We start from the raw sequence: 13,392 nt of genomic DNA, 5'->3' as shown, positions 1-13,392 counted from the left end.
AAGGAGGAGCCACTTTCCTGGCTTTTGTGTAGAAAGAGTGAGCTTCACTGCAGATCTGCTGTCCCTGTGGTCTCCTCCACGTCAGGCCAGCAGGGTGATGAGCTGGTGGAATCCCCTCTGCCCAAGAGAGATTCCAGCTCAGGCCATGAGGGGCTCGGCGGAGTGCACAGGATGTGTGGGCTGGACACCGCCTGGAATGAGCCATTGCTGCTTCTGGAACTGAGTGTTTTTTTTACTGCATTTGTAATCCAGATAAAGGGTCTGAAACTGCCAAGTTGCTTGTGTTCAGAACAGTGTGTGACTTTTAATTTCACATTTCCTTAGGTTTTTTTTCTCCATCTTGTATCTTGTAGCCAGAGCCTGAGCCTTCGCGTCGATTTTTTGTCGATCAGTGGGAGCTTTCTCTAAGCCTCCGCTCCGCCAGCCGCCCTGCTTCTCCCTCCTCCGACTCCCTCCGACAGGTAGCTTGGCCCAGTCGGGGCAAAGCTGCTTCCTCTCCAGCCTCCACTCTCTTCTCCTACACAAACATCCTTCCTGTCTCCTTAGGGACCCAGCTGTGTGTGTCTGTCATGCATGTGAGGGTGGTAGGCGTCCACCAGAGTTCAGGCGCTTGCTCGCTTCACTGCAGCAAGTTCTGTCCACTTCGGCCCGCATTCACCATATTCCACCCCTACCAGTTAATGATAGAGCGTTTTTAACTCCACGTGCCTTCCTATTAATGTGTTATAAAATAAGAACTGTAGTGTAATTAAATCTCCTAAAGGGAGTGGTGGCTACCCAGTATTCCAGGTGCCTCTCGAACTGTAATCATGTGAGGAGTGAGCTCTGCTGGGTCCTGCGATGGAGCTGACCCAGACGTGCAGGGTTTGCAGACAGGTGGCAGGGCCTTCGGCCTGTTCTGTCTGTCTCCTTGTTCCTGAGCTGCTGGCAGACTGTGCAGAATGGAGTGCGTGTGGTGGCCACAGTGTCAGTCCAGAGATAGCGACATTGCAGCTGTTTCTTGAGAGTCGGGAGAAGAAAACCATTTGCTGTTCATGCTAAAAAACAAAGAGAACTGAAGGTGACGGGTGCTTTTATGCCAGGCAGCCCTGGGCTGCGCTTGCTGAGGGTGCTGGTTTCTGATAGGAGCACAGGGTGAGCCGGGATGACCCCGAACTTGCTCTGTGTCACAGCCTTCAACGCGGTGTCTGCTCCGTGCTCTCACTCGTCTGCTGCAGGGGATGTGCTGTTTTCTGCCCCTGGGGTTAGCTTGGCTGCACCTGAGTGTTTGTCTGTTCCAGGCTTATGCTTCCCTCACGTCTCTATCTAAAGAGGACTTAGGTCTAAGAGCCACTTGTGTTTCTCGACCACCAATGGGTATGAGCTGTGCGTTAATGAGCAAATGGCGCTAATCTTTGGGAATCTCCTTATTTTAAATTGAAAACATAATTGAGTCCTCAGCTCCAGCTGAACCTTGGGAACTGCTCGATGCACTGCTGCTGTCCTCATAGTTGCCGGAGCGTTTTCCCGGAGTGTTCCTCTGGTGTCCTCGCCCCATCCGGGATGTGCCGGTGCTCAGGCTGGTGGTTCCCTCCCATACGGCTGTCTGCCGGGGTTGCTGGCATCCCCAGCCCTCCTGCACGTTCTGGGTGTGGAATGAGAGAGAGGGCTCCTCAGGCCCGCGGGCACACGGCTGCTGAGAGTGTCACACACACGGGCTGCGGGCGAGGCTTTGGCCTCACTCCCTGCAGACGAGCTCAAAGCAGGGTTTCCACAAGAAGGCTTGCCATTGAAATGCGTAGTTTTCTCCTGTGACTTCTTCAGCTTTGCTGGAAAAAGGATTGAGGTGGTTGGGTTTTTTTTCTTTTGTCTTGTTTCAACTAAATGAAGGACCCCTCCTGGATGGAAGCACATCTGGCTTCCACAGCAGCCCTGCAGACTCCTGCAGCGGCTTCAGCAGTGCCCTGGCCAGCCTGGACGGCTTTGGCCTCGGGGCCCAGGGGAATACAGAACTCTTTCCAGGAGAACAGGCAGAGGAAGGTTCTTCCTGGTAAAGCCAGGGCCTCTGATGCCCAGCACGGGGGCTCTGAGTGCAGCAGTTATCAGTGATGAGGGATGTCATCCCCAGGGACACACATTACCCAGGTGGAGAGTTGGCCTTGCTGTCTTTCTGTCAGTAAATGAGGAAGCAGCTCCCCAAGCCCTCTCCCAGGCCGGGGACATGCCTGCTGTCTGGTGCCTGCTGTCTGCGAGGTTGGTGAGGGGGTCCCCTCGAGTTCTTTTTATGCAATTTGAGCCACTGGGCCATAGGCCCTTCCCACTCCTGTCTGCTCACATCCACCCTGTCCTGCCCGGCCCCTGCACTTCATCCAGAGGTGTGAGAGGGACCAGGTTCTCCTTGCTGGATTTGACTGTCTCTGCAGCCTTGCCCAGCCTGTGCTGGCGCCAGCGTGTGGGCACTGACACCTGTCCCCTGCTCGTGGGCACTGTGTTGGCATGTTTGTGGCTGCACCTTGTGTTCATTTGATACCTTTCAAAGATTCCCCCCGCCCCCGTCTTCTTAATTTATTTATTTTTTTCCTTCTCATTTTCCTTCTTTCTGGTCATTTTACAATCTCCAACCAATAGAAGTATATAAAGATGTACACGGGCGGAGTGAGCTCATTGGCTGAGCAGATAGCCAATCAGCTTCAAAGGAAAGAACAACCCAAAACCCTTCTAGACAAGAAGGAACTGGTAAGATACGCTAAGGGCACTGTCTGTCTGGATAAGGCAGCTCTGGAGAGCACGCCTGCTTTGCTCTAAGTAGCTCTAGTGACATACGTAGCCACTATGTGCCATGTGGTGGGGTTTTTGTTTTTGTTTTTCTTTTCTGAGGTATCTGTATTTTGCAACTGACTTTCCAGGGCTGAAATTGTTGTTTAGAATGTTGTGTGAACGGTATACCCAGAATCTCCTAGTGAGTGCTTTAGGGTCCAGGAGCCTGTGTCCATGGAGAACCACAGGAGCACCTTCAGATCAGAGTCTGTTGAAAGAACTTGGTTTGATCGCTAATAAATGGCAGAGAACAGACTCTGTGCTGAGTGCTGCTTGGGCACGAGGCTCTGAACCTCAGGCTGAGCCGCTTAGTGAGGGTCGTGCGCCCGGGGAGTGCTAGGAGACCTCCCCCTGACCTGTGCCTCCCTCCCCCAGGGCTCCATAAGGAAGGAGTTCCCACAGAACGTGGGAGGCAGCGACACCTGCTATTTCTGCCAGAAGCGGGTCTACGTGATGGAGCGGCTGAGTGCCGAGGGCAAGTTCTTCCACCGGAGCTGCTTCAAGTGTGAGCACTGCGCCACCACCCTGCGCCTGTCGGCCTATGCCTACGCCCTCGAGGATGGTGAGTTCCCCGTGCCGGAGGTGCACCCGGACACGGCCCCCACCACTTGCTCGCACAGAAGCTTTTCTTTCTGCCTCTCGGGAGCATTCCCGCCCCGTCCACAGAGTCACCAGGCAGTGTTGTAGATGACCGTGGAGAGGCGAAGGGCATGTGTTCACCTAAACGCCTGCCTTGGCTTCAAAGATAACGTGCTCTCCTACCTCATGGCAGGATCTTAAAATGAAAGGGGCCCAAGGAGGATAAGTCTTTTTATCTTTGCTTTAGAGAAGAAGAATCACAGTCCTAAAAAACCGCGTTTCTTGCCTGAGGTCAGTGGCAGCACATTGAAACTGCGTCCTCGGCCACTGTTCTCGGACTTTGGCTTCCCGAAGGTGCCCGAGTTGTGCGCGTGCTCACCCGTTCTCTCTCGCAGCCGCATCTCTGTGGCATTGAGAGCACGTGGCACAGGCCTTCCTCTGGTTTACTGTGCTGGTCAGGCCCTGGCCTTTTGCTGTATTTGTTGATTTCTTAATGGAATGGTCTTGACGAGGCAGAAGGTGGAGGATTATGTGAACTGGTAGCAAAGCCTAATGGAGAGGCGTGTCTGCCACCTGATAAACCTTGGGGTTGACTGCAAACAGTCACCTAAGACGTTGATGATTTCTACACCTGTTCCTACAGGACCCCAGAGGGACTTTTTGAGAGGCCGTCTTACTGATCCAACAGTGAAAAGACTCAGGTGAATAGGTGTGGGAGTGAATCCTCGTGGGGTGGCCTTACACAGAAGGGGGCCACCCTGCGGTGAGGAGATAGTCCCTCCTCCAGGCTGTTTGAATAGTGAGTGAGAGGAGCTGAGAAAAGCTGGCTCCTACTGTTGTGGCCCCTGGTCCTCTGGTTACACGAATAGAAAGCGAGGGCGGGGGTGCAGCTCTCCGTACCGCACACACCGGGTCTTCAGAGAACGCCTTTGATCTCCCTGATGGGCTTGGGGAGTGAAGCCTACCCAGTGTTTCTGTCTGTGAGGTTTTCCTGGAAGGATCCCTCCAGGCCCAGAGAATTGATCCACAAGTATTTTTGCCCCTAGATTCCGTGCCACACCTGGAGACACATTTTCTTGTGGGGTGGATGGAGTGTAAGCAGGCTGGGTCCTGCGTGGGATGCCCTGGCAGCAGACAGTGTGAGAATGCCTGTGGGCTCCAGGGCACAGTGCAGACTCTGACTTTGGACAGTGCAGAGTAGGAGGGACCCGTGATGCTCAGAGTGTCAGGAAGCACTTCACCTGTCCTGGGTGGACTCTGGAGAGCTGTGGGTGAGGCATCCTTGCCTTCCTGGAATAAATCCCGCTTGATAATGGTGTCTGATCCTTTCAAAGTGCTGTTCAATTTGGTTTGCTAATATTTTGTGGTTGCACGTGTGTTCGTCAGCTGTGCACGTTTGATGGAATTCACCAGTGAAACCATCCCATCTGGGGCTTTTCTGTTTTGCGAGAATTTTAATCCCTGACTCAGTCTCCTTACTCAGTACCGGTCAGTTCAGGTTTTCTGTTTTCTTATGACTGAGATTTGATAAATTATGTTTCTAGGAATTTATTTACTCTAGGCTATCTAGATTGGCAAATAGTTGTTTTTAGGAGCTTCTTAGATCCTTTGTATTTCTGTGGTATCAGTTGTAATGTCTCCTTTTGTTTCTGATTTTATTTATTTGAGTCTTCTCTCTGTTTTTCTGAATTAGTCTGATGTCAGTTTTATCTTAAGAACAACCCGTTTCATTGATCTTTTCTATCATATTTCTTGTTAGGTCTTCTTATTTTTAACTTCAAGAATAGGAAAGTTAATTTGTTAAAGTAGCCACTCTCTCCAAATGAGAAAGATGAGTGAGATTACTCCGGTTTCAACAGTTTCTCTAATAGGGTCTGTCCTTTAATTTTCAAAACCTTGACTGTAAGTGGGAGTAAAGAAAGGGCTGAGGAAAAAATGCCCCTCTGTGACTGAATTCCACTACAAGCATCGTGGGAAAAGCCAGGGTTGGCATTAATCAAGCTTGTGATCCCACCTGCAGCAGGACACACGTGTCATGCAGCAGGACACATACGTCATGCAGCAGGACACACGTGTTATGCAGCACTGCACACGTTATGCAGCAGGACGTGTTATGCACGAGGACACACATACAGCAGGACACACATGTTGTGCAGCAGGACACGTGTTGTGCAGCGGGACATGTGTGTTATGCAGCGGGACACACACGTTACACAGCAGGACACATGTTACGTAGCAGGACTCATGTGTTACACAGCAGGATACATGTGTTGCGCAGCAGGACACACATTGTGCAGCAGGACACACATGTTATGCAGCAGGATGCAGTGTTACACCAGGACCCAGGCAGCCCAGGCAGGCACAGCTGAGCACTGGGAAACACTTTCGGACCCTGAGGATGCCCCGTGCTCGCTGATGCTCCTTATTAGGCTTAATTCTGTTTTGTTCTAGTCACAGTCAGTTACAGGATTTTTTGGTTTGTTTTGCGTTGTCTTTAATGCTGATCTGACCCACTAAGGATCTGAGCTGCAGTTTGACCAGCGCCAAGTCGCACATGGTTGCCTGAGGGCCACGGCAGAGCTAGTGTTCAGTGCTGCCCCACCCGTGGCAGCCTTCTTGCCTCCAGCACTTGTGTTCATTCTCGGTTCCCCTAGAAATGCTCCTCCAGCTCTTCATGTGACCACATCTTTGTTCTGCACACACAGCCACTTTGTTTGCTGGCCCCGCTGTACAGGCTGCAGTCTCTGCTCTGGGCCCTGATTGGGTGATGGCTCCGTGGCCTCCACACATCCGGGCACAGGGAGGAGGAGGGCCTGGCTTCCTTCGATGAGAACCCTGGCTTGGCCTGAGCAAGGTCGGGCTGGGGCGATGGGGACGCATGTGCTAAGACCAGCAGTCAAGTCTGGCATTTCAGAGACTTGCTCACTACCTCTTCCCCTGCTCCTTGCTGCCTGCAGGTAAATTCTACTGCAAGCCACACTACTGTTACCGGCTGTCTGCCCCTGCGCAGAGGAAGAGACCGGCAGGGGCGCCTCTGTCTGGAAAGGTAATGGGGCTGGGCCACAGGGGTGGGGGCACCAGGTGACTGTCCAGTGTGGTGGCAGCTCAGGCATGGCCAACAGACCCTGAGTGACCACTGAGCAGCCCTTCCTGTGAGTGGGAGGGTCTGAGAAGTGGTCTTGGTTTGATTTGGGGAGGGGTAGCATGTCAGGACTCATCGAATGTTGGGTTTCACTATGGAAGTGTTCTTGACAGCACCTGAGCTACTCTAGCAAGAGCGTGTCCACAGCTCCCTTCTGTTTGTTCTGTATAAAAAAAGCCTTTTGCCTTGAAAGTTTCACCTTTCCTGAGAAGAGAACGCTGGAAAAAGACTTGGCTCGAAATAAATGTTCTGCAGCCAACTCCTTTAACTTTGTTTATTCTAGGGACCACTCATCTAAGAACTTTATTTTAAAAGACTGAGCATAGTCAGCTCCCTGCTTGTCTTTTCAAGTGAGCTTGGTATCCTCTCAGATGGGGTGTCCCTGTGTGTGTCGGCAGCTGACCATTGCTTCCTGGAGGGCCTCTGGGGTGGCAGAGAGCCCGTGGGAAGGGGTACCAGGCACCTCTGGACCATGACTCCTGGGACCCCCGTGATGTGTGTCCTGGCACGTCTCTGGGTTGCCTGGTGACCACAGCCAGGTGCCACCGTCTCTTGAGATGTGGTGCCTCACTCAGTCATCTTCCTCTCCTAGGAGGCCCGGGGACCCCTGCAGGATAGCCCCGCCGCAGACGCCAGCGGACGGCCCAGCACCAGTGCCAGCCCGGCTGAGAGAAGCCCAGGTAGCCTCACTTCCTTGTTTGGCTGGGTGGCGCGTCACTCGCTCGGCCTCTGCGACATGGCCAAGGGGATGAGCCAGCACCTCCAGTGCAGCATTTCATCGATTGGGCATCAGGCGGCCCAGAACCCTCCGGACTCCTTTTTCATGTGCCAGCTGCTTGTGTTCGGAGTCCCCTTCCTCTATGGGCTGTCGGAGGTGCTGGTGCAGATCCGAGGGGAGTTTCACTGGCCCACTGTGAGCCAGTAGGGCACCATCAGGTCAGCGGCATCGCCCACACCTCGTGCCGTCTGTTCCGAGTCTCAGAGTTTTACTGCCGGGCCCTGGGACCTGCCCACATCCATCAGACACCTGGGGGCCAAGCCCAGGCCTGCCCAGAGAAGAGGAGTTCAGAACCGGCTACTTTTAGCACTGACTCATGTGACAAGCCAGGGCGGCAGGGCCTTCCCGTTGTCCCTCGCAGTGGGCTCCTCGGGCCGGGCGTGGGACTGTGAGAAGGTCCCAGGGTTGCACACAGGCCCACCTGCACTGGGTCCCCTCTGTCCCCTTCGCTGCCCTGGTGTCTGGGGCGGCTGCTGCTGCTCTCGCTACACCCGTGACCACTGGAGGACAGGCCCTGGCTGGCTCCACGTTAACCTCTTCCTGCATCAGGAGGCAAGTGCCACCACCCCCACTTCTGAAAACACATTTATTCTGATCTCGGAAGGCAGGAAGAGAAGGGCTCACGGAACCAGCTTTGTTGTGAAGAATAGTGTTTTTCTCCTTAAAGCCACTTCTCCCTACTCTCTGCCAAAGCAGCCTGTGTGGTGTGTCCACAGTCCCACAGATGCGGGTGGTCCCGGGGACCTGTGCAGCCCCGCCTGGTCACAGGCCAGCTCACTGCAGCCGGCGGGAGAGGAAGTCATCAGGGCCCTGCTCTCACCTGTCACAGGTGTCCTCCCGTCCACAGAAATCACCCTGTGGGAAGGACAGGTTATCGGCTAGATGGAGAGGAGTTGGGTGTAGGATTCCCAAAGGGAGGAGGAACAGGGTGGTCCTCTTGGTCCTCAGATGGGAGGCTGGTAGTGCTGCTCCTCTGATTGCGCTTCGGAACTCCCGGAGCCCTGGGGGCGGGACATAGGAGAGCTCAGCTCTGCTGCTGCGTGTGCCTCACTCTGATCCAGGCAAGTCTGCAAGTGCCCTGCAGGTTGGACCAACATTTTATAGCCATGTTTAACCCACGAAGGACTTGCTACCCCTTAAGCCCCTTATAATCCATCTTTCTCATGAGGTGCTGAGGGCCCCGGAGTCGGGGAGGGGCTGGCAGAGACACGGGCGTGTGCTTTTGAGCAGGTGAGCACCACCTGGGGCTCAGCACACAGCCAGGGCGCTCAGCCTCTTGTGAACATCTGCAGAGAAGCGAAGCCAGCGGAGGCCAGGCCGTTACTGGCCATGCACTTGATCTGGTTCAGTTTGCCGTCCGACTGTCTGCTTTGGGAGCGTGGTGGGCTTCAGGATTTTAGGAGCTGTGGAGAGAGAAGGGTTCCGTAGAGAAGAGGAACCTTCTCTGAAGCAGGGATAAAAGGTGAGAGCTGGGCTTGTGAATGAATCAAAGGCCCGTGGGCTTTCTTGATTTTGAGGGAGACGCACCTCTCACAGCATGTGGGGTTCAGGATGTGAGCCCCGGTTGGAGGTACCCTTTGGGCAGCAGTGAGCCAGTGCCCAGAGCGCTGGGGTCCAGTGGGTAGCTGTCTTTGGAGACCTGGGCTTTCAGAAAGATGGCTCTGAGTGTGGACACGCCCCAAGACACCAGCACTTCCCCTCCACAGGAGAGGAGCAGGACATGGGTGCCTGTTACACGTGGCTTGACGTTGATTTCTTCTGCTCCTTTAATAGGAGAAAAAAATCCCAAACTAAAGTTTTGGTTAACTGGAACCTTGATTTGAAAAGATTCAGAAAAATTCAGGTGTTGGAGGACTTCAGAATGTGTGCTGTGGACGGCAGTTGTCAGGCCAGGTCCTGGCACGTGCCCTGGGCTGCACCCTGAGCAGGAGTGAGTGGTGCGTGGAGCGTGGTTCATACCCGGGTCCCCGTTCCCCGGGAGGTGGGGCCGGGGGAGCCGTGACTGGTTGGCTGTTGCGCATCTGCCCCTTTAGTCTGTGGCGTTTCCCTCCTTTCCCTTGTGTTCGCCTCTTCCACCACAGTTACTGCTGTTGCCAAAAATACAAACACAACCTGTGAGTTAGAACCTAGTCCAACGTCAGTCTCTGGCAGCCTGGCCTGCGGCTGCCGCCTGGTCTAATGTCTTCGTTTGTGATGTGCTTTTGCTGTAGAAACCCTCTTTTCTGCTCTCAGTCTGTAACTAGTTTGTCTCACGCTTCTTACACTGGCTGCTGCAGGTTCACGGGCCTGGCACAGGCTTCCTTACAGCACCTGCCCATAGGAAACATTCGGAGAACAGGTAGAGAAAGAAAGAAAACCCCAGATGGTACATTTTCCCCTTGAGTACAAGACGCCCAGTTGCGGGTTTTGAGACCATTTCTTCATCCAGAGGACTCCCCTTTACACCTCGTATGGTGGGGAACCAGAACGGACGTGTACAGGTGGGGGTCATGGGGATCAGAAACGCTGTCCTTCCAGTCCCTGTGACAGACATGGGATGGGAGGAAGCCTTCGTTGCCTCTCATCTTACAGAAAGATGATCTTAACACATAAGGCTGTCTGGCTGGGCGCTGCCTGCCCCCATCCCTAGACAGACCTGTGTGGCACCCGGGTTCTGTAGTGGGCCTGCTGAGTGAGCGCCAAGAAACCAGGCGTTTACTGCACCAGCCAGGACAGTCGCATGGCAGGACAACTCCGACCCATCCTGGGTTCCTGCCATCGGGAAGGAGTTATTACCAGATCTCCCACTGCTTCCCAAGTCTGCTTCCAGTTCTGGAAAACCTGTTAGTGAGGCAGAGAATTCTCCATCCAGCTTCCCTGCCCAGTCCTGAGAGTCGTTAGCAAATGGTGATGTACGCATGTTTACATATACACATACACGTGCTTGTACCGGTTCAGCCTCATGTGTATAAGTACACGTTTACATATTGTGCCCTGAATAATAATCACAGTCCTAGTGGAGCTTTTTCTAAAGCTTCTCTTTCCTTAGTTCTGGCTTACCTGGGGACCTAGCCTATCTTAGTGTTCCGGTAGGGGTTTGGAGGGAGCAGAGAAGCCAGGCTTCCGGTGGAGGTGGAGATTGTGGGTGAATATCTCAGAGAGCAAGCAGAGCATACTTCCAGCACCAGAGACCAGGGGCACAGGGCTCTCTTTCAGGGGCCCCGAGGACCGCTTTGCTTCCAAGGCGTGTCTGACTCCCTGGGCCTGTTACTTCAGCTTCCTGCTGTCTCTTGGTGTTTAGTGTATCTGTAGACAGTGGAATCCCATAGTCTCTCCTGAAAGTGGCCTCAGCGTGGCCTTGAAGGCCTGACCAGTGAGTTAAGGGGTTCCACACCCCACTTTTCCTGAGCCATTAAGCAGAAGTGGGTCTCCAGGCATGGTACGGAGGCCAGAGCTGTGTCAGGGATGCCCGCCTTTCTACCTCCGGCCTGCCTTCTGTGAAGCTTCGTGCTTGACTTTAATCTGTGCTGTTGTGAGTTTTGGTGTGTTTCTTTGTGAGCTGTTTTTATTTAATTGTGTAACTTTGTTTTTTCTGTGAAACTTTGTTTTCTGTGAAACTAAGGTATTGTGCTTCTAATTTTTTTTTTTTTTTTAACAAATGTTACCGTTCTTATTTAAGAGAATAAATTCCAAACAATCTTCAGGTTTCTGAGTATTTCTTTTCCTCCCATTTCTCCTGATTGGAGGGTGGAAAGGGCCCACTTAGGCAGGTCTCGGAGTAGGCTTGACAGCGCTGTGCCTCAGGACTCTCGCTCCGGGGCCGGTTCGGGGGAGAGTGTAGGTATATTAAAAGGGGGAGACAGGGAACCTGAAATAAAAGGTTCCTGTCAATGGAAAGGCCCCTGTTCTGGGGGTGGCGGAGCATGGTGGAAGACATTTGCTTGCTTCGTGGAGGAAGATGCCACCTGTGTCCCCCGTCTAGTCAGCCTGCATGAGGGCCCCGGGGGACTGGCAGGTGAGGAACAGAGACTCCCCCCGAGCCAGTGTCTGCTGGGGCCCCAGGCCGGTGTCCTCCTCCTGACGAGCCAGTGCCAGGCCCAGGAGCATGTAGGCGCCTTTCCTCTGCTTGCGGCTCTCAGGCGACAGGGATGGTCCAGGTCTGTCCTCCCGACTCTGTTTCTCTGTGTGACACGGACCCTGAGCCGGGGGACCAGTGCTGCCTGACCGCTGGAGCCTGGAGGGCTGTGCCTCCAAGACCTTGTCACATTTGCTGTGACCTTGGCGGTGCAGCCCGTGGAGCCGGGGTCAGCCAGTGTGGGTGCTGAATTGGGCCCCGAGAGGGCGCCGCAGTGGGGCGAGGGGCACTGAGCACCCCGTCTGCACAGCTGTGCTCTAGGAGACGGGGTCTGGTGCGAAGGGCCTCTCCCTTCCACCCTTGGGTGCCTGCACGGCTGCAGCACTTTGCTGGGTCCCGAATTCTTCTTGCCCTTTCTCAGAAATCAGTCAGTCGGGTCTGTCCTGGCCTCTGCAAAAGACTGGGAGAGAAAGAGTGGGTGAAGACCCTGGAGAATTCCCTCTGGGTCTCAGTTTCTTCCCCAAACTTCTTGAAACCCAGCCTCCTCTTTTCTCAACAGTTCCCTGGCTGTTCCCCTGACTGGTCCATTCTCCGGGAGGGCTCCTGTGTGCATACGGGGACACGGGACAGACCCTGGGTTTCATCCTGCCCTTGAGGGACACACTGGAGAAAAAGCCCCCACACGGCCTTTCTGGGGTGTAGTGGCTTGCACAGGGCTTTGGAAAAACTCATGCCTAGACCCCAGGCCCTTTCGTAGAGCTCTGTGACTTCCCCAAGACTCCTGAACCAGGGCTCACCTTGTACCTCAAGGTCCAGCCCTGTACCCAGCAAGTGCTGGCCAGGAGACCATCCCAAGGACCTGCAGGGATGAAGGCATGGCGCTGGGTCGTGCCTCCAGCTCCACAGGTCCTCTGGGGCAAGGCTTTGCTCCAACCCCGAAGGCATGGCACTTGGTCTTGCCTCCTGCTCCATAGGTCCTCTAGGGTAAGGGTGGGGGCAAGGCTTTGCTCCAAGAAAGACAGTGATTGAAAGGGGAAGTCGCGCCCTCTCCCACCCACCCACCCTCTAACTCAAGCCAAGCAAACTTGACCTCGCCCTTGATAGTGTCCACAGGTGAGGTCAGAGTGCCCCCATCACTCACAGGTGCAAAGGGCAGTTTGGGGATGCCTGCCGGGGCTCCTGGGCTGTGCGGGTGATGACCAGGATCTCTGTTACCTTTCACGTGTCCTTCACCTCTCTTTCTGTCCTCGCCAGCTCACTGTGGCCTGTACGCTGACTGCATGAGCCTGTCCCTGGTGTGTGCATTGCGTTCCTCTTCTGTGCTTGTGTAAGGTATCAGGGTTATTTCCACCTTGCCACTGTTGTTTCACACTGTCCTCGCCTGGAACTGGGGTCTTTAGTAGTAGTTTTGTGTTAAGGGGCCTCGGTCTCCAGAAGAGCTCGGGCCCTCCACTCAGGGACCTGCTTCTCTTGAGTTCCTGCACCTGGGGTCCCGCTGTGCCTAGGCCTCCATCACAGCCAACTCCCTGAGAAAACTTGGCCCCACCAGGGGCCCTGTAGACCCAGGCTGCCAGGCGAGGCCTGGGGCCCCGGGAGGACCTGGGCCTCAGACACGTGACAGCATCGGGGCTGTTTCTATGCAGAGGCCCAAATAAGCGTGTCATTCGGCTCTCGTGTCCTTGCACGGTGGTGAACCCGCACGTCCGTGGAGGTGAGTTCTTGGGACTAGGTGGCTTCTCAGAGGTCAGACCTGAAAGTGTGGCTAGGGGCCTGCGGTCAAAGAGCCTGAGAGCCCGAAGGGGAACGGTACGGCTGAGGAGGCCCCGGGACGGCCACAGCAGCCTGTGTGCCCCTGTGATCTAGAAGAATCTCCAGGTAGGAGAGACCCGTTGTGAAAGTTTCCTCCCCGTATTTGCCACCAACAGACTTCTCTGGGTCAGTAGATTCGTCCTTTAAAAGAGGTTTTACCCTTGGTTCAGTCTCCCATGGGTCACTCTGCACCAGCTCCTTGCCTGTCTTCAGTGAGGCAGAGCTTTCTTGGGG

General features: G+C 54.5%; 1 protein-coding gene across 16 annotated transcripts in view; it reads left to right on the top strand.

Annotated features, from left to right (window-relative positions):
* MICAL3 (microtubule associated monooxygenase, calponin and LIM domain containing 3) overlaps window positions 1–13,392 on the top strand; it is a 144,114-nt gene that overhangs the window by 94,192 nt on the left and 36,530 nt on the right. For 13 of the 16 annotated variants that reach the window (XR_008199349.1, XR_008199348.1, XM_052639817.1 and 10 more), the window contains 5 exons: window positions 354–461; window positions 2,608–2,715; window positions 3,172–3,358; window positions 6,333–6,421; window positions 7,110–7,197. Coding sequence is in view for 14 of the 16 variants with exons in the window: in XM_052639817.1 (XP_052495777.1) it covers window positions 354–461; window positions 2,608–2,715; window positions 3,172–3,358; window positions 6,333–6,421; window positions 7,110–7,197 (580 nt within the window). In the remaining 2 variants the exon portion in view is untranslated. The remainder of the gene's footprint in view (window positions 1–353; window positions 462–2,607; window positions 2,716–3,171; window positions 3,359–6,332; window positions 6,422–7,109; window positions 7,198–13,392) is intronic. The other 3 variants (XM_052639823.1, XM_052639822.1, XM_052639820.1) reach the window with 2 other exon arrangements.

The sequence above is a fragment of the Budorcas taxicolor genome, chromosome 5 (assembly GCF_023091745.1).
Source record: "Budorcas taxicolor isolate Tak-1 chromosome 5, Takin1.1, whole genome shotgun sequence".
Lineage (NCBI taxonomy): Eukaryota > Metazoa > Chordata > Mammalia > Artiodactyla > Bovidae > Budorcas > Budorcas taxicolor.
This window is presented reverse-complemented; position numbering and strand designations above follow the sequence as displayed.